The 17,714-nt window shown below is 40.8% G+C and overlaps 3 protein-coding genes across 4 annotated transcripts; all 3 read left to right on the top strand.

Annotated features, from left to right (window-relative positions):
• The first annotated feature begins 974 nt into the window (after nucleotides 1–974).
• rbm19 (RNA binding motif protein 19) lies at nucleotides 975–8,742 on the top strand. Of its 2 annotated transcripts, none has more exons than XM_085786913.1 (24): nucleotides 975–1,112; nucleotides 1,209–1,391; nucleotides 2,048–2,176; nucleotides 2,284–2,328; nucleotides 2,678–2,912; nucleotides 3,405–3,712; nucleotides 3,801–3,860; nucleotides 3,987–4,065; nucleotides 4,234–4,305; nucleotides 4,889–5,098; nucleotides 5,193–5,323; nucleotides 5,463–5,590; nucleotides 5,673–5,769; nucleotides 5,893–6,003; nucleotides 6,090–6,290; nucleotides 6,385–6,454; nucleotides 6,571–6,722; nucleotides 6,809–6,869; nucleotides 7,219–7,298; nucleotides 7,389–7,444; nucleotides 7,756–7,872; nucleotides 7,978–8,083; nucleotides 8,178–8,298; nucleotides 8,405–8,742. In XM_085786913.1, exons 1-24 carry the CDS (start codon nucleotides 1,077–1,079, stop codon nucleotides 8,485–8,487), a joined length of 2,871 nt encoding a protein of 956 aa, XP_085643039.1. In that variant the 5' UTR covers nucleotides 975–1,076; the 3' UTR covers nucleotides 8,488–8,742. The 2 variants fall into 2 exon arrangements, with proteins under 2 accessions (XP_085643039.1, XP_085643040.1); XM_085786914.1 differs by having other exon boundaries at nucleotides 6,577–6,722.
• Nucleotides 8,743–8,913: 171 nt separating this feature from the next.
• plbd2 (phospholipase B domain containing 2) lies at nucleotides 8,914–13,923 on the top strand. The gene is made up of 12 exons (XM_085786915.1): nucleotides 8,914–9,148; nucleotides 9,774–9,867; nucleotides 9,972–10,130; nucleotides 10,223–10,323; nucleotides 10,433–10,647; nucleotides 11,131–11,225; nucleotides 11,314–11,474; nucleotides 11,860–11,955; nucleotides 12,075–12,146; nucleotides 12,254–12,406; nucleotides 12,558–12,720; nucleotides 12,899–13,923. Exons 1-12 carry the CDS (start codon nucleotides 8,931–8,933, stop codon nucleotides 13,067–13,069), a joined length of 1,698 nt encoding a protein of 565 aa, XP_085643041.1. The 5' UTR covers nucleotides 8,914–8,930; the 3' UTR covers nucleotides 13,070–13,923.
• Nucleotides 13,924–14,043: 120 nt separating this feature from the next.
• LOC146981558 (transmembrane protein 248) lies at nucleotides 14,044–17,594 on the top strand. Its single transcript, XM_085786916.1, has 7 exons — nucleotides 14,044–14,201; nucleotides 14,637–14,806; nucleotides 15,081–15,339; nucleotides 15,413–15,512; nucleotides 15,629–15,770; nucleotides 15,859–15,999; nucleotides 16,153–17,594. The coding sequence occupies exons 2-7, from the start codon at nucleotides 14,645–14,647 to the stop codon at nucleotides 16,171–16,173; spliced, it is 825 nt and encodes a 274-aa protein (XP_085643042.1). The 5' UTR covers nucleotides 14,044–14,201; nucleotides 14,637–14,644; the 3' UTR covers nucleotides 16,174–17,594.
• The last annotated feature ends 120 nt before the right edge of the window (nucleotides 17,595–17,714 follow it).

A 17,714-nucleotide genomic window follows, 5' to 3' on the forward strand; every position in this document is an offset into this window, starting at 1 on the left:
GTGCACCATGTTGTGTAACCCCTTGTCTTCGAGTGCACTACATGTAACTGACCCGCTTAATAATATTTTTCCTAGCTCCAGAAACAGTGCTGTTATACTACATTATGGCCCCAGGTTTAACACTATGCAACATGAGCAACAATAGCTACTAGGAATACATAAGATGAATAAGGATTTGATGCAAGAAACAACACAGGGCCTCATGATTAAGGAATAATTCAGGACCTGACAATTCATTCAATAATAGTTCTTTATGGTGCACACACACCAACATTTGCATTAGACGACTTTCTGATTCTGTTTTTTAGCTGACCTCAGCAATTCAGCCCTGGTAGCACTGTTCCAATATGATTGAATTTCAGAATAATATTCCATATTTCACTGTATTCCATGTAGCCTACAATAGGATTCATATTTCTTGAAAACTACCCGTTATTACTCAACCATTCCACTTCACACTGATAGTCAGGATGACACTCAGAAAAAACCAGGCACCACTGCCATAAGGGACTCTAGGTCCTGCTGCATCATGGCCTCTCTGGTTTATTATCATTATTCATGCCGAGGGGATGAAGGTAGGCTGTGTCCCTCGATCCAGTTGCAGATGAGGCTCAGGTTGTAGGCCACAGCAGTGGAATCAGGCTCATAACTTCACAGTCACACTTACACTGTTTTTGTGTTGCAAAAACACTACAACTAGCCTACTGGTGAAACTTTGGTAGAGTAGGCTAGATAATGAGGATTGCGCAGATTTCTGTCAGGTTCAGTAGCACACTGTTGTGGAGAAAAAGTACATGAATGAATATAGCCTATTATTCATTCAACTGAAGTTTGTAGCATTTGCAGTAAAGAATTGACTCTAACCCTAACTAACCTGCATAAACCACTGGACAGTAACTGCTCCAGTGCAGCAGGTGGCGATAACGAGCCCATTAAGTAGACCTGTCAAGTAGAGGAAGAAGAGAAAGCTCCTCCTACTCAACATGGCGACCTAGTGGAGAGTCCACGCTCGTTTGTTGACATCTGATTAAAAACCAAGTGAACGCTTCATTAGTGGGTTTATAACAACACTCATCATGTCGAGACTCATCGTCAAGAACCTCCCTAACGGGGTAAGTACCCAGCGGCGGTGTCAGCCTGCACATGACGGCCTCATTTTGTCCCAGTGCACCTGAACATGTCATGTTGACTGCGTGTCTTATGTCTAGATGAAGGAGGAGAGGTTCAGGTCCATGTTCGCCGCCTTTGGCACCGTGACAGACTGCTCCCTCAAGTTTACCAAGGACGGCAAGTTCCGCAAGTTTGGCTTCGTGGGTTTTAAGTCGGAGGAGGACGCGAACAAAGCCCTGAAACATCTCAACAAGAGCTTCGTGGACACGTCCAGGGTCACGGTGAGGTCTCGCTCTTATACTGCTGCTGCTGCTGCTATTCACGTTGTTGTTATTGTTGTTATTCTCCCACATACTTTTCCCTTTCTCCTGCACGTTTTAAATATCTTGGAATAACTCTGGACAGTAAACTAGATCACCACATCACAAAGAAAGAAAACTGCCCCACCTACTGGTACTCCTCTAGAAGCAGCATCACTCAACCAGCCCTCCTCTACTGCTCCATATGCACAACCGGGCCAAATTAACATCTTGCCTCCAAAATCCCACAGTCTTCCCACATCCAACCCCACAGAACTGAACCACAGGTCCATAAGACGCTTTGCAATCTCAATAGAAACAGGACAATACACACCCACTCAACCAGTACCTCATCCCACTACCTTCAGGTCGTAGGTGTCGGGTCCAGAAAGGCTTGCATGGGAAAGAGTTTAATCCCTGCAGCCATCGCCACCCTAACAATAGACCCTGTTGACATTGACTGTGGCGGACATGGTGACAGACAAGAAAGAGGAAAACGATGTTTGTGCCATACATTGTTCGTGATTTATTTGTATGATGTCCTTTGTGAATTGTACAGTCTCTAGTGGAAACAAATGTCCTTTCTGGGACAAATAAAGTCTTAGTCTCTGTTAACCAGTGGGTGCCGTCTACTCCAGGTGGAGCTGTGTAAAGCGTTTGGAGACCCCACCAAAGCAAAAGCCTGGAGTAAACACACTCAGAGTTCGGGCCAGGACAAACCCTCTACTGCTGCTGCTACTGCTGCTGCTGACACTGACAGCAAAAAGGTACCTGAACATTCATCAAGAAGTCTACAAAATCATATCTATAGTTTCTGTATATTATTAATGTAGTCATAATCTTCTGTCACTAATATAACGTGTTTCGGCCTCAGAAAAATAAGAAACAGAAAAAGGAGCTCACCAGTGGACTTGGAGATGTGAGTGAATAATGTCGCATTGCAACCATGTCTGTTGTCTGCTGTTAAATGTTAATTGTATAAACTTTTAATGTGGACAGGATGCAATTAAACTAGGCCTGGATACTGCGCCTTAGTGGTAGGTAAAAAGATGACAGCACATATAATATCGGAGATCCTTGTTATTCTTTAATCAGATAGATCCAATGTATACGTCTACCGTAAGTTTTCAGAGCTAAAACAAAAAGATTATCTTCACAATCAAAGAGATACTTGTCTGTGATATAAGATCATTTGTCGAGTTTTTTGTAGCACACAGTGCCATTTTCTACATGTGGTGTTTGATCCTTGTATGTTTGCATCGTTTTAGCTGGAAGAAGACCAGGGATTCAAGGAGTTTCTGTCAGTGCATCAGAATCGAAGCCAAGTACCGACCTGGGCAAATGACACTGTGCAGCAATCATCTGATCCTGATGGTGGACAGACAAAGACTCAGAGCAAGAAGAAAGCTGCTTCAGATGATTACCTCAACTTTGATTCAGACCAGTCAGAGGATGAAGAAGAGGAAAAAGAAGAAGATATTGATGATGAAGATGAGGATGAAGGTTAGTAATGGCAATTTTATTTGTAAAGCCCATTTTTACGAACAGTTTGTCTCAAAGGGCTTTACATGGCATCGTTACAACATCCTCTGCCCTTAGACCCTCACATCGACTGATAAAGCTCCCAAGAAAACAGGGAAAAAATTGAGAAACCTCAGGGTGAGCAACAGAGGAGGGATCCCTCACCCAAGACGGGCAGACGTGCAGTAGATGTTGTGTACAGACAAGAAAACAGTTCATAAAATGGAATATGGAAATGCATGGAAATGGAATCAGTAATGGTGGTCCCAGTCTAGGTACCTCTACTGTAGAAAAAAACACTCATATAGAATAGAATTAAATGGAATTAAATTAGGAGAGAACATCAGTGGATCAGTAGATTTGCATCTGTGTTGCCATATTACAAATGCTCCATGTTACGGTCACATAAATGTACAGTGAAGGCAAACTGAGATTTCACAGAACTTAATCCTAGTGGCCTGTTGTCGCTTTCAGGTGCCACTAAGGAAGCACTGAAGTCTGGCTTGTCAGATATGGACTACCTGCGCTCAAAAGTGGCACGGACAGATGACACCATGGCAGAGAGTGAAGAGGATGAGGGTGATGATGATGATGATGATGATGAAGGGGGTGATGATGATGACGACGACGATGATAATGAAGAAGATGCAGATAATGTTCCTATGCAGCACACAGACAGCGCCTATGAGAGCGGTGACAGAGAAAACAGTTCAAAGATGAAAAAAACAGTTTCCTCTGAAGACACCAAGCAGAGCAAAGCCAAGAAAACTGCCACACAGGAGGTGATTCACTGTCGTACATCACAGCTCAGCACAGAACATTATTTGTTTTCAGTTTGCACTTGCCAACAACCCCATCTGTTTGTTGCAGATGGAGCCGACAACAGAGTTCACAGTGAAGCTGAGAGGAGCCCCGTTCAATGTTAAAGAGGTGAGTGGTCACAAGCTGCCAGATTTTTAGAGGCGCAGTGAAGATGCTCTGCTTGAAAAACATCCTGTAGAGTTCAGTGTCTGTATCTTTGACAGCAACATATGTTTTTGTGTTTGACCTAAATAGCAACAAATTAAAGAGTTCATGACCCCACTTAAGCCTGCGGCTATCAGGATCGGAAAGAATGAAAGCGGAAATAGAACAGGTATGTTAATTTATTTGGTTTGGCATGCTATAGATTTACAATATTTTATATTTATTGTATTTAGTATTTATATATTGTATATGTGATTGTACACCAAATGTCATCCACATGCCTGTGTCCACTGTCTACAGGCCAATGAACAAGTGCTGTCTTATGTGTGTGTCTCAGGTTATGTGTATGTGGACTTGCGCTCCGAAGAGGAGATAGTAAAGGCCTTGAAGAAGAATAAGGACTATATAGGTAATCAATATTATACCCATTCTTGCTTCTTGTTGTAGTGGTAAGAACATCTCTCGTTTGTACTTTTTGGTTGCGTTGTTCCCTTTTATGTGTTTTTAACATTTGTTGAAGGTGACTTCTAGCCTGGCTAACACCAGACCTCATCTCAATGTAGATTGAGATGACTTACAGAGCGAATAAAATCACGTGCAAGGCAGCATGGGTATACCCAGGCTAGGTGACTTCCACTGATTGTGGTGTATATTTCCCATGTCATCTTGCTTTGAAGCCAAATTACATCATAATTATTTGACAAATTCAAAGTATAAGTTTTTTTTTATTTTTTTTTTTAAAGAAAAGTTAATCCAAAACCTGTTGTGCTTTGTGCACTTTTTTCTTTTGTGTAATTGAGCAGCCCAAAGTCATGCATTTAACCAGTAAATACTGAAATGGTCTGGTATTTTTAACCAACGTTGAATAAATACAAATTTAAATACATATTTTGTGTAAACATGAACATTAGAACAACAACTATCAAGAAACAAAATGCCAATCAGTCACCAGCCTTGGTTCAAAAAGCCTCACCCTGTGCCTGTGTTTTCAGGGGGACGTTACATTGAGGTCTTCCGTGTGGATCCCTCTGGGGGGAAGGGCAGGAGGGACAGAAAGGACAAAGAAATTGACAGAAATTTCACCAGGAAGCTCAAGGAGGATGAGGAGGAGGAAGACGTCGCAGAATCTGGTCGACTCTTCGTCAGAAACCTTCCTTACACCTGTACAGAGGAAGAGATCAGTGAGCTGTTTGCTAAACATGGTCAGTTCAGGAAAACATGTGCATACACACACACACACACACTTTTATCTGCAAAAATGTAATCACTGTTAATATAATTGTGCAAACTTTACAGGTCCTTTGTCCGAGGTGCTCTTCCCTATTGACAATATAACAAAGAGACCTAAAGGATTCGCCTTTGTAACCTACATGATACCAGAGAATGCTGTGGCAGCTCTCGCTCAGTTAGACGGACATATATTTCAGGTATTTGATCTCTGGCTCCTGTTAAAGATGAATCTTCACCCCATAGGACCTATAATTGTGTAATATTTGATAAATAACTGCTGCAAAGTTAAATTGAATCTGATTGGAAATGCTATGTTTTTTTCCCTCATGCTTTTAGGGCAGAATGCTTCACCTGCTTCCCTCCACCTTGAAGAAAGAAAAGACTGACTCCTCAGATGGTGGTGGTCCTGGCTCTTCAACCTACAAACGACAAAAAGATGCTAAGAATAAAGCCTCGAGTTCCAGGTATCCATGATCTCACTGATTTTCTGCATCTCTGGATTTGATTTTCTTAAGTTTACATGTGGATTTTTTTTCTTCCTATCAGTTCACACAACTGGAACACACTGTTTCTTGGCACAAGTGCAGTGGCAGATGCCATTGCTGAAAAATACAATACGACTAAAAGCCAAGTTTTGGATCATGTAAGTGACGCTACATCTTGTTCTTATATATTTCTGCTCCCTTCAGCATCCTTCTACAGCAGCATGTGGTTAATAAAGCATGAAACAAATTGAGCATGCTTTGGTCTTTGTCGTCCTCTGCAGGAGTCCAAAGGAAGTGTTGCAGTGAGGATGGCTCTGGGAGAAACACAAATTGTGCAAGAGACTCGACAGTTCCTATTGGACAACGGTGTCTGTCTGGATTCCTTCAGTCAGGTGAGTTTCATATAAACTCCTCCTTATCGTCTGCTTTACAGTGCGTTGGTTAATATTGTTTCCTCCTTGTGCCTTCTGGTGTACAGGCAGCAGCAGAGAGGAGTAAAACTGTGATGCTGGTGAAAAACCTTCCAGCTGGAGTCACAGTGTCGGAGCTGGAGGAGCTCTTCTCGCCTCATGGCTCTTTGGGTCGAGTGCTGCTGCCACCCTCAGGACTGACCGCCGTCATTGAGTTTCTGGAGCCAACCGAGGCAAAACGAGCCTTCATGAGGCTGGCCTACAGCAAGGTGCGTGACGCTCTGCTCCTTCATAACCTGTCTACGGTATGTAGTATGTGTTGAGTGGGGACTAAAGACATGTATGTATCTGTTCAAACCCCAGTTCCATCATGTCCCGCTGTATTTGGAGTGGGCACCTGTCGGCGTGTTCGTGGCAGCCAGACCAGAACCAGGTAGAATCGCACAAATTTTATCAACTTGGAAAATTACAAATGTCAGGTTTAGTATTTTTATACATGAAAGTCATAAAATGAATAACTAGAATACACATTGGATGTGTCTTACCAAGCACTAGACAAAAAGGAGGCAGTGAAAGAAGAGAGCAAGAAGGTGGAGGAAGAAGAGGAGGAGGAGGAGGAGGAAGAGGAGGAAGCTGCTCCAGGATCCACGCTTTTTGTTAAGAACCTTAACTTCAGCACAACAGAGGAGAAACTACAAGAGGTATACATAAACTCAACTCTCATTTATACTCAGTAAGTAGTTTCACCATACACTCATGTGCTATGTTGTTTTTTCATTTGTTGCAGACATTCTCCAAATGTGGCAAGATCAAATCCTGCACCATCTCCAAGAAGAAAGATAAAACAGGTACTTAACCGATGATAAGCAATATTGAACTGATAGTATGTGAAGTCTCAAACCAATTCATATGTTAGAAGAAAGTATTTCCGGAGATGTACTTTTGACAGGGGGCTGTTAGGTTTACTCTTTATTGAATTGTAAGAGAGATTAAAAAGGAAAATACAGTAGAAAAGACTTGAAACCCAACATGCTGTTGGATTTTCTGCATTATCATCCAAGACACAGGACAGTTGGTTTAGTGCCACATGTCATTTCTCTAAACAAACGTGATGCTGTTAAAAGAGACTATCCACCTCTGTGTCGTCAGTGAGCAGTAGGTCAGTTCACTGCTCTACTTTTCTGTTTTGACTCTCAGGAAAGCTGCTGTCGATGGGCTACGGTTTTGTCCAATATCAGACAGCAGAGGCAGCACAGAAGGCCCTGAGACAGCTGCAGGTACCAACTTCTTTTCACCACATAAACTCTCACACTCTTTCTCCGGGAGCCTGGTTCTTGTATAATGAGTTGTCTCTCTCTCTCCACCAGCACTGTAGCGTGGATGATCATGCGTTGGAGCTGAAGATTTCTGAGAGAGCCACAAAGTAAGATTTGGTTCAGAGGGATTTTAGTGAAGATTTTTGAATAGAAACTGGAATTTCTGCATTAGCATCAACCAACATGGTTACATTATAAAATGTTATCTCCACCAGAAAAAACAGGCACCAAAACTGAAAATACAGATTTAAGTGTGAAATATGCAGAGTAAATAACAAAATTAAAAAAACAAAAGAAAAGTATCTCTTTTGGTAGGTTTTCAGTATTTTGAGATATTTTCTTATTTACTTGAGTTTTGTGGTGCATGTTAATCTCCTCTGTTGTCACTATTCACACAGTCTCTTTCCTCTGTGTACAGGACTACTGAGGTGACGCGCAAGAAGAAGCAAGCTGAGAAGAAGCAGACAGGATCTAAGATCCTTGTGCGCAATGTTCCCTTCCAAGCCACTGTCAGGGAAATTCGTGAACTCTTCTGGTAGTGATCATATGCACACAACTGCACTTTTATTCACAGTACGAATGGAGAATATTTATAAAGTGATAATTTACTAATGCATCGATTTTTTCCTATTTTTTTTAGTACGTTCGGAGAACTCAAAACAGTTCGTCTTCCGAAAAAAGCAGCTGGTTCAGGAAACCATAGAGGCTTTGGTTTTGTTGATTTCCTCACCAAACAGGATGCTAAGGTTTGTGTGGTTGATTTATCAGTTTTACATTACAGTGTAGGATGCTGGGTGTTGCGCTATAATCATAAATTCTCTGCCCTTGTTTTCTCTACAGAAAGCATTTGCTGCATTGTGCCACAGCACCCATTTGTACGGGAGACGTCTTGTGTTGGAGTGGGCTGATGCTGAGGACACAGTGGAGACCCTGAGGCGGAAAACAGCCGAACATTTTCACGGTAAATCCTCAAATTTTATAGCTTACAAAATATGATCCCTGGTAGGAAAATACATTTTCTATGTATACAATAATTTATTACCTTTCTTTTTTCCCCCTGACTTTAGTTGCCTCCAAAAAGCAGCGAAAGGCAGAGGTTTTGGAGGGAATTATGGAAACAATGGAAGCTGATGGGGGCGTGGAAGACTGAGGTCCCTGAACGCCACTGATGCTGTGAAGGCCTTGACACAATCCTGACCGGTGCTGCCCATCATTTTCTGTGCAGACTGGACTAAGAATGAAAATGGACTTGACCAAGATGTTCAGACTGAGCAGATGATGATGACACATGGATGAACTGAATGAAATAGTGTGGAAAATCTTTTGTATTTCCTTTCATTACAGTTTTGTATAGAATGATCAAGTTCAACATGCTGGGACCGATATCAGATTTTATACAAAATTTTTATGTCATTATATAAAAACTGTTGGTGTCACTTAATGTCAAAAAATGTGTCTGTTTGAGTGGCTGGAATAATGAACAACCATGTGCGGATTGGATGCGGAGTCTTTTATTTTGAAAGTACGCCCTTTAATACGGTCAGGTGACCAGGCGCAGGCGGGGGCGTGATCATGTGACTCGCTGTTGTGAACATGGCGCCGAGGTGCAGGACGTTTACTGTGGGGAGTTTTACACCAGTTTTAAAGGTTTCAGTGATTTTATACGTTTTGTGTTTTATCTGTGCGGCTGCTCAGGCTGAAATACGAAGCGCAGTGATTAACAAACAGAGCGGACAGCTGTCTGTCCTGGAGGGATACCGAGAAGATTTTGTTGCCTGGTCAAACTTCACTGATGACATTAACACATCAGGGTGAGTGGTTCCCTAATGTCGTTCAACTTCACAGACTGACTGTTTGCTAATGTGTCTGTGTTGGTTAAAGTCGGGGCTGCAACTTGAGTTCCTTTTCACCTCTTTTAGTCTATTAGTTATTGTTGTTCCAGTATTCGTTTAGCCTGTAACACATAACATAATAATAACACATTCCTGTCAGACTGACGTTATCAGCGGGTTTATTGGATTTACAGTGATGTGATGAAAAATACTCGGTCCAGCTACAAAAGAGCAAATCAAATCAAAACAGCAGAAGTGAAACTGGTGACAGGAGAGGTTAGGAAAGCCTTGGACTTACAGAGGCCTGTTGTGCAAATAAAAACCTCACATTTAAATCCACGAATGGGTTAAATGAAAGCAGGTAAAATGAAGTCAGATAAGCAACACTACAAATGACAACAGAATAAATAAGAAAAAGAATTTGATCGTTAAGCAACACTGAATAAAACAACCAAACAGTAGATAAGAGTGATTAAAGTATTCCAGATCTGGGTACCATGTCTGTTTTTATAAAGAGGGGGATGATAAAAACATTCATACAGCAGTGATTCCCAAGCTTGGTCCAAAGACTAAGACATAGTCTTCATATTTTCTCTCTTTTTAGCTGGTCTTTCTTGGAGGTCACTACCAGTGGTCAGTACAATGACAGTCTCCAGGCCTACGCTGCAGGAGCGGTGGAGGCAGCAGTCACATCCCAGGTCGGCTTCAACCTTCATTCTGCAGGCTTCAGTTTGCTCCTGGTTGAAATGTTGTTGTTGTTTTTTATTTCAGATGATATGAACCTTATATGTATGTGTTTTAGCTCATCTATAAGCACTGGATGAACACTCTAATGGGTTACTGTGGGCCATTCACGACTCAGACCGGTTACTGCGGGCGCCTTAAGGCTTACATCGCAACCAATCTTCAGTGGGTTCAGGAACAGATACAGAAGAACCCAAGTTCACCCTACTGGTATCAGGTACTAATGGGCATTTGTAAGATGGATAATATTCCTTAAATGGAGACAAAACAGATATATAACAGATTTCACTATCTGTTTCCTCTTGTCAGGTGCGTCTGGCCCTGCTTCAGCTGAAAGGTCTGGAGGACAGCTACAACGAGGAGCTGTCCTTTCCAACAGGGCCGCTCTCATTCAACCCCTTTGGCTTTGTGTAAGTGTTTATTTGCATTTTGTATTTATGGATCATGTCTCCTCACTGTTATTTTTATTTTATTTTTTACCATTGTGTCACATTCACCACTGCTACCCTCTCCAACCAGACTCTTCCAGCTGGGCGGGGATCTTGAGGACTTGGAATCGGCTCTGAACAAATCCAGCCAAACTCGACCTCTTGGGTCTGGTTCCTGCTCTGCTCTCATTAAGCTGCTGCCAAACAACAAGGAACTGCTGGTGTCACATGACACATGGAACACTTACCAGGCCATGCTGCGAATTATGAAGAAATACACCTTTTCCTTTAAAGTCTCTCCCTCAGGTAGTTTACTCATACGCATGAATACATTAAAGTTGAACATTTTGTGCAAAATGCTTTATGCTGTCTTGATTTAGATGCAAAGATCAATACCACTCAATGTTTGTACAGTTAATGAAGCTACAGTCAGCATTCAATTAGCTTAGCTCAGCATTCAGACAGAAGACTGCAAGAAACTGCTACTCTGGCTCTGTCCAAAGATAACAAAATCTTGACACCCTCGCGTTGTAAATTCATGAGAACAACAAGATTCCAGGAAATAGTCTAAAAACATAAAACCACAACTTCTTCTTTCCAGACTTAAAAAACAACAACAAGATATATTGTGTTTATTTGCTGAGTCATTTAAATTTTTCAATGTAACCCTCGGCATAGACGCTAATATTCATATCTCCCCAAATGTCAGTAGGCTGACACCAGCGATGTTTTCTATGACATGTGAATACAGGTACAATTAACTGTAATAATGTGCTAAATATTTTTCAGGCAATGAGCTTCTCCCTGGGGGAACTCAGGCGTTCTCCTCTTACCCTGGATCTATATTCTCCGGAGATGACTTTTATATCCTAAGCAGTGGCTTGGTGAGAACTCTTTATACTTGGCCAGACACAATATGGTATTGTGTGTTGTGATGGAGTTTATTGTTCTTAATACATTTTGTGTCTGCAGGTTACATTGGAAACCACCATCGGCAACAGCAACCCTGCTCTCTGGAAGTTTGTTAAGCCCATAGGAAGTGTCATGGAGTGGCTGAGGAACATTGTCGCTAATCGACTGGCGACGACCGGCAAGGAATGGGCCCAGATCTTCAGCGAGTACAATAGTGGAACGTAAGTGTCACACGTCGGTGAGAAACAAAGTGTCATTATATAAAACCAGCATTATCGCTTCATACAGAAGTAATCTTCTGAGCAGCCTCCTGGCTCTGTTGTCTTCTGCTGTTGGTATTGTGTTTTCCAAATTCCTGCTCATCATGAGATTAGATGTGATGTTGTGAGATCTCAATCATTGACTGAGACGAGTAAAGGTTGCAGAAGAAGACAATTTACACTTGTATCAGGAGTCACATGAGAAGTCAGCTGGGCCGTGCAGCTATAATGGGGTTATTGTGCTGAGTGTTTGTTGTGAATTGCTGAGTCAGTCATTTCAATTACACAGATCAGGAAATAAATAAAAAGTTCAGGCGCTGTGTGTCTGTGTCTCTGTGTGTTCCAGGTATAACAACCAGTGGATGATCGTAGACTATAATCACTTCACTCCAGGAAAGACTGATATAACAGAGGGCCTCTTTGTTGTCCTGGAGCAGATTCCGTAAGTATTTGTAGTTGACCTTTTAGATGATCAATGAATGTCGTAGTAAGTAGCAGGTATACACAATGATAGACAGCTCATTGACTTAGAATACATTTTCTTATCATGTGATGCTGCAGGGGTCATGTTGTTTACACCGATAAAACTCAGGAACTGCTGGAGAAAGGGTACTGGGCCAGTTTCAACATACCGTGAGTATTCAGTTTAAAAACAGTGAATTCTATGTTAACATTATAGTGTGTTTTCTGATTGCGTTGTGTGTACGTTTTTTCTTTTATTTATTCATGCTCATGTGTAGGTATTACGAGGACATATTCAATGCCAGTGGCTGCAATGAACTTGTTGAGAAGTTTGGCCCGTGGTTCTCTCTGGACCAGAATCCTCGGGCTCAGATATTCAGAAGAAACCAGACAGATGTCACTGATGTGGATTCGATGATCCGCCTCATGAGGTACAAGCTGTTTGTTGCACAGGCTTAAGGTGCCCTTGTGATTTTGCTTTGATTAGCATAATACAAACACATTTTATTTTTTAGTTTTATATTTTTGTAGGCAAACAACTGAGATGTGGTTTTATTTATGAGATGCACTGTCTCTCCTCAGGTATAACAACTTTAAAGAAGATCCGCTGTCGAGGTGTGAAGGCTGTAATCCTCCTGAAAATGGGGAGAATGCGATCTCAGCTCGGTCAGACCTGAACCCAGCTAATGGAACATATCCATTTGGTGCCTTGAGGCAGAGACCACATGGGGGAACAGACATGAAGGTTTCACTTCTTTTTTTGTCATCTCACCTTTAATCATCCTACCCTCACCACCCACCTCTCAGCTCAGGCTTTGACATATCTGGCTTACCAAATCTTTTGTGTATTTGTCTCAACTTGAAGTGATTATGTTATTCTAATGAGCTGCCAAATCTGAAGGATGTTGTGTGTTCCTCTGCAGATGACCTCCTACGAGATGTTTCGAGAGTATGGCATGGTGGCAGTGAGCGGGCCAACCTGGGATCAGGTGCCTCCCTTCCAGTGGAGCACCTCCCCTTACAAAGACTTGATCCACATGGGCCACCCTGATGTTTGGGCATTCAAGCCTATAAAAGTCACGTGGACTCCCTAATTGTTATCACACTGTATATACAAGTGGCATGATTAATACTGCCTTCTATGCTGTTTGATGTTTTGACAAAGGGAAAGTGTGTGACATGACTTTTATTAACAAGAATGGTCATGTTATTGATTCTCAGGCAAGTGGCATTATTATTTTTGCAATATCAGAGTATTACACTATTTGCATAATTAAAGCCTTACGGCTACAGAGAGCTTTTAATGTGAAGGAGAACTTCACAACCTTGTTGTAAAGCAGGAGCTTCCACATTAGATTATATCTGATTTTCATGTTTTGTTTTTAAAATGTTGAGTTCTGATGTAAATGTTTGAAAATATGAATGAAAATAATCTCCATGCTGATGGCTTATGTAACATTTACCATGTCGTTTCCACTTTCTTTGGGGGAATCACCAAAACTAATAATAATTCAGATTTTCTGTAACACTAATGGAAAATGTCTCCATCATGAGTTTAAAATTATTTTTATGTAATTCTGTCAAGAAGCATTTTAAAATGTTTTCTGAATAAAACATTGCACTGATCCTTGCCTTTTTTTTGTATTACTGCCCAGTCCATGTAATGCTCATCAGTTTTATTTTCCATGTAAAATAAATAAATAAAATAAAATCAACATGTAGTTAATATTTAATGCACTTTTTATGAAAAGTTGCCTGTAAACAGTGTTGGATAGAAAATTATTAGATAATCAGTTGTGTCAACATAGGCTATGACTTCTCTGAATATGCTGGGAATTTCACATTTAACAGGAGCACTACTGTGAAGATTGGGACGTTGCAATTAAAAATAATAGCAAAATAGACGTATTTTCTAGTCATTCTTACAGAGATGCGTATGATTTTTTTTCATTCTTAATAGAATAAAACTCATGGAATAAGATAGAAAAAGTGTTTATTTTCTGCTTTGGCTCTGGGCTCTCGCATACAGTCATATGCGCATACGTCACGGCTGTTGTCGTAGCAACGTACTCTCGTAAATTGACAGCGCTGTCGTACCGTTATTTTTTGCGGCGCCGTAAGTGAACTTTAAACTGTTTATGTAGAAATCCGGTTTTCATGCCTTCAGGAAACTTTTGTGCCACGACGTTTTAACAAAACCAGCAATGTGATCAGACAAGACTCAAGGTATGATGCTATTTTACAGCTATTGATTGGCAACACTACATTGACTGTAAGTAAACGTAAACTCAACTCTGAACCGCTGAGCTGGTTAATGTGTCACACGTCTCCTGTGGCTCCGTAGTTTTGCCCACACTGTTATCTATCGTCTGTAGTGCGATGTTACACTATAAAAGCGGTGTATTCACGCGTATTCAAGTCAGTTAGGTTAGGGGATGTTTAGTTCCGCTGATTTAGAAATCATCACTCGTTGAAATTGTCTTGACCATGTAGGTTTTAATCTTGAACATGTCAAGACAATGTTTGCTGACAGAACTTGCTAAAATTCAACAGACGTCTTTATCCAAGTAATAGATAAACCACAAACTGGCTCCAACAATATGAAAAACGCACAAGAAACACAAAAGCAAAGTAACTAAAGCAACTTTTTCCTATTTACAGGTTGACTCATGATGGCTGTCTGGCAGCCAGTCACTAACCTTAGAGATTATATATCCCATAATCCTCCTGTGGTGACATTTTTCCTGTGTCTGTTGACACTGGCCATCTCCTTCATCTGCCTCAGCTCTTACAGCTACACTCACACTCTGCCTAACCCTGACACAGTAAAGGTAAGGGCTCATGGAGCATAAGGCGTTGAAAAAATTGGAAGTTGCCTGAGAAAACTTTTTGTAGTTTTAATCCAGTTGATCTCCTGCTATGAAAGTTTACACATTTGGTAGCTATGTCTCAGGGTGTGCATATATTCCACTGTGTTCTTCTGAAGAGATGATGCATACCGGTGAATAAAAATATTGCACATGCTGTGACTGCATGAATACATGTGTTTATGTGTGTACTGAGCTGATATACAAACGCAAATTGTGTGCTTTATTCTTCTCTTAGGACTGGAACCATCTACTAGCTTCGTTATCACAGTTCCAGCTGTGCGTAAAAGCCAACGCAAATTCATCTGAGCTTGTCTCACCAGTTCCTTCTCCTCCGATGAAGCACAGAGACACTTCAGTTAATTCTACAAAGACTTCTTCGGTCACCCATTTGCGACTCAGCGTCCCTCTTACTGTGACTTCTAGCTCAGCCAGTGACTCCGCAAAAGACTTTAGTCTACGTACTACCTTGGAAGCCAGTCAACTACATCTTGGAGGTTGGTGTTGCAACTAGTGGCTGTGTTATATAACCATGCATTCTCACCCATTGACATTTGTTTTACTCTCCAGGGAAGGAGATTGTTAATGTGGCTCTAGACTTTCTACCTGGAAATAGTACCCACACCTGCCTCACCATTAGTGCCCCAACACACTGTTTGCCTACGAGCTTGTAAGTTTGTTAATTCTCTGAAGGGTGTGTTGCTATGCTTCCTTCATTTAAATCACAGGATGCGAAGGTGCCTAAATTAATGCCTGTAATGCCTTGTACTATTTGTGTGTGTGAAGACTTCCCCCAGAGTGTCCTGCATTTGAGAGAAAAATCCCCCCCATCAATGTGGAGGCGAGCAACCGGCTGCCTACAGCATCTCAAACTTGCTACAGTTTACAGGCCACAGATGACCCTACACTCACAGTCATGTTAACACAGGTATAGTGTAACAAGTGAACAACATAACAGCCATAATGCAAATGTCCTCTTGTCCCCATGTCAGTCATTTTCTACTTTTATTCTTTAGGAGGAGCAGGGTGTGGCAGTGCATCATGTGTTGGAAGTCAGTGTGTGTCTGCTTGGAGTTTGTGTGGTCCTCTGTTTGGCTGCTAGTCTGACACGTTCCCTCACACGCCGCCACCACTGGAATGGACTGGATCTCCAAAATGTAATAACATTTTCTTACAATGCTGTCCTACCAATATTTGATATCTGTTTACATTTACCAGGATTGTTGTACCACATATAGATATCTTAGATTTTTGAGAAATGTTGTGAGAAATGGCTGTTAAATAACCTCACTCTTTTACTTCATCTGCAGGACCCATTGATTGACTCCTGAACATTTCTCATCCTCTGCATCTTGAAAAGATCAGTTGATGGCTGCAAGAATAGCCATGTATTACTGCCTTGAAAGGGGCCAACTTAATGAATGTGCAATACTAATCAGTAGCATCCCTCTGATATATGAGAAATATGGTTGGGATAAAGGGGGAGTACATTTTGTAATTGGACCAGTGTGTAATGGGAACAACTCTTCACTTGGCTTACACTGTTTACTGGTCATACACTCAATCTATACACAGTACATTCCTGGAGTGACTTTCTCTTTGAACTTGCGTGTCTATTCAAGTTCCAACATTTCCCACAATACATTTCCCAGTTCCCATTATTTTCAGTAACTTGTCAGAAATGCACACTACCTGGTTGAATTCCACAGAGTGAGGGCTTATTACATGGATAAGTGTTTGCCTAGTATAAAATACAAATCTAATATTGTTTTAAACTGAAAGTTTTGGTGTAATACTGTGTAACACTATGCTACAGTATAGTCCAATAACCAGGTCTTGTTTACAACTTTGCATATCTTATCAATTGAATTTACATTGTGTGACGTTGAAACCTGATTGAACCTAGATGCCACATATACACATCCACAGGTTAAGTAGTGTTGCAGCGCACTACAAGGCAGTATGATACATCTTAACTTGCATAACAGTGCCAATGTTATGAATTGAGTGTTGGAGAAACACTGAAATGTTTCTAGCTCTTGCTTGTTTGTTGATTCAGTAAATAAGCAGTTTGTCGTTTAAGGGACAGAAACCATTGTTAAAAATCTCATGAAAGGCCACATTAAGCACAGCAAATGATGTGCATTGTTATGAACTGTTATGATTTGTCTGGCAGACACAGTTACCTTGTACGAATTACTTTTTTGGAGTGTGCAATTAACCTAACATTTAGTTTGTGTTTCTGCCAAGTGAAGAAAAGCTCATTATGTAATACTTAAGCCCAGACTTGATACACACAGACATACGCAACTGATATTAATTAACATTTTTCATTTTCTGGTTTAAATGTTAATTAACTTTTAATTACTGATTTGGCCTCATCTGTTTTAGTTGAGAAATCAAAGGGGTTGGTATTTTCATGTGTGGTTATAATTTTCTGTTATATGAGACCAGAAAGAAATACCATAACCTAAATGCTTGTTCTACTTTTTCAAATGACTGCTAATTTAAGTATTTGAGTGTAGTTTTTCTGTCTTCCTCACAAGACTTGTTCTGTTCTTTTCTGTGTGCTGTATGTATGGAAATGAACTGAACGAAACCTGGGTATTTGCTTTGGATGTTTTCATGAATGTAATTTCTTTTCTTTCTTTCTTTTTTTTTGGGGGGGGGGTGATGCTTATCATGAGGAAGTAAGACATGAAGACATGTGTAAATAATCATTGACGTTAAATAATAAATAATTTTGATCTTTTGTAAGGTGTTTTTTTCATTAAGCCTACACAAATAAATGTACCTGACATTTATTTTATTTTTTTAAGGTCGTTAAGTCGTTACATTAAACTCAGTTCATGTTACCCCAAAGACCACCACT

The sequence above is a fragment of the Trachurus japonicus genome, chromosome 9, assembly GCF_045865225.1.
Source record: "Trachurus japonicus isolate A0001 chromosome 9, Traja_1.0".
Classification (NCBI taxonomy): Eukaryota; Metazoa; Chordata; class Actinopteri; order Carangiformes; family Carangidae; genus Trachurus; species Trachurus japonicus.

What these genes read in the sequence shown, in the direction of transcription:
- rbm19 (XM_085786913.1), top strand. Translation starts at nt 1,077, where the DNA reads ATGTCGAGACTCATCGTCAAGAACCTCCCTAACGGG. An exon ending in CAGAGGAGAAACTACAAGAG is followed by an intron (nt 6,723 to 6,808) that starts GTATACATAAAC and finishes CATTTGTTGCAG; the next exon opens with ACATTCTCCAAATGTGGCAA. An exon ending in GAAATTCGTGAACTCTTCTG is followed by an intron (nt 7,873 to 7,977) that starts GTAGTGATCATA and finishes TATTTTTTTTAG; the next exon opens with TACGTTCGGAGAACTCAAAA.
- plbd2 (XM_085786915.1), top strand. Translation starts at nt 8,931, where the DNA reads ATGGCGCCGAGGTGCAGGACGTTTACTGTGGGGAGTTTTACACCAGTT. An exon ending in GTTCACCCTACTGGTATCAG is followed by an intron (nt 10,131 to 10,222) that starts GTACTAATGGGC and finishes TCCTCTTGTCAG; the next exon opens with GTGCGTCTGGCCCTGCTTCA. An exon ending in CTTTAAAGTCTCTCCCTCAG is followed by an intron (nt 10,648 to 11,130) that starts GTAGTTTACTCA and finishes AATATTTTTCAG; the next exon opens with GCAATGAGCTTCTCCCTGGG.
- LOC146981558 (XM_085786916.1), top strand. Translation starts at nt 14,645, where the DNA reads ATGATGGCTGTCTGGCAGCCAGTCACTAACCTTAGAGATTATATATCC. An exon ending in CACTGTTTGCCTACGAGCTT is followed by an intron (nt 15,513 to 15,628) that starts GTAAGTTTGTTA and finishes GTGTGTGTGAAG; the next exon opens with ACTTCCCCCAGAGTGTCCTG. An exon ending in ATGGACTGGATCTCCAAAAT is followed by an intron (nt 16,000 to 16,152) that starts GTAATAACATTT and finishes CTTCATCTGCAG; the next exon opens with GACCCATTGATTGACTCCTG.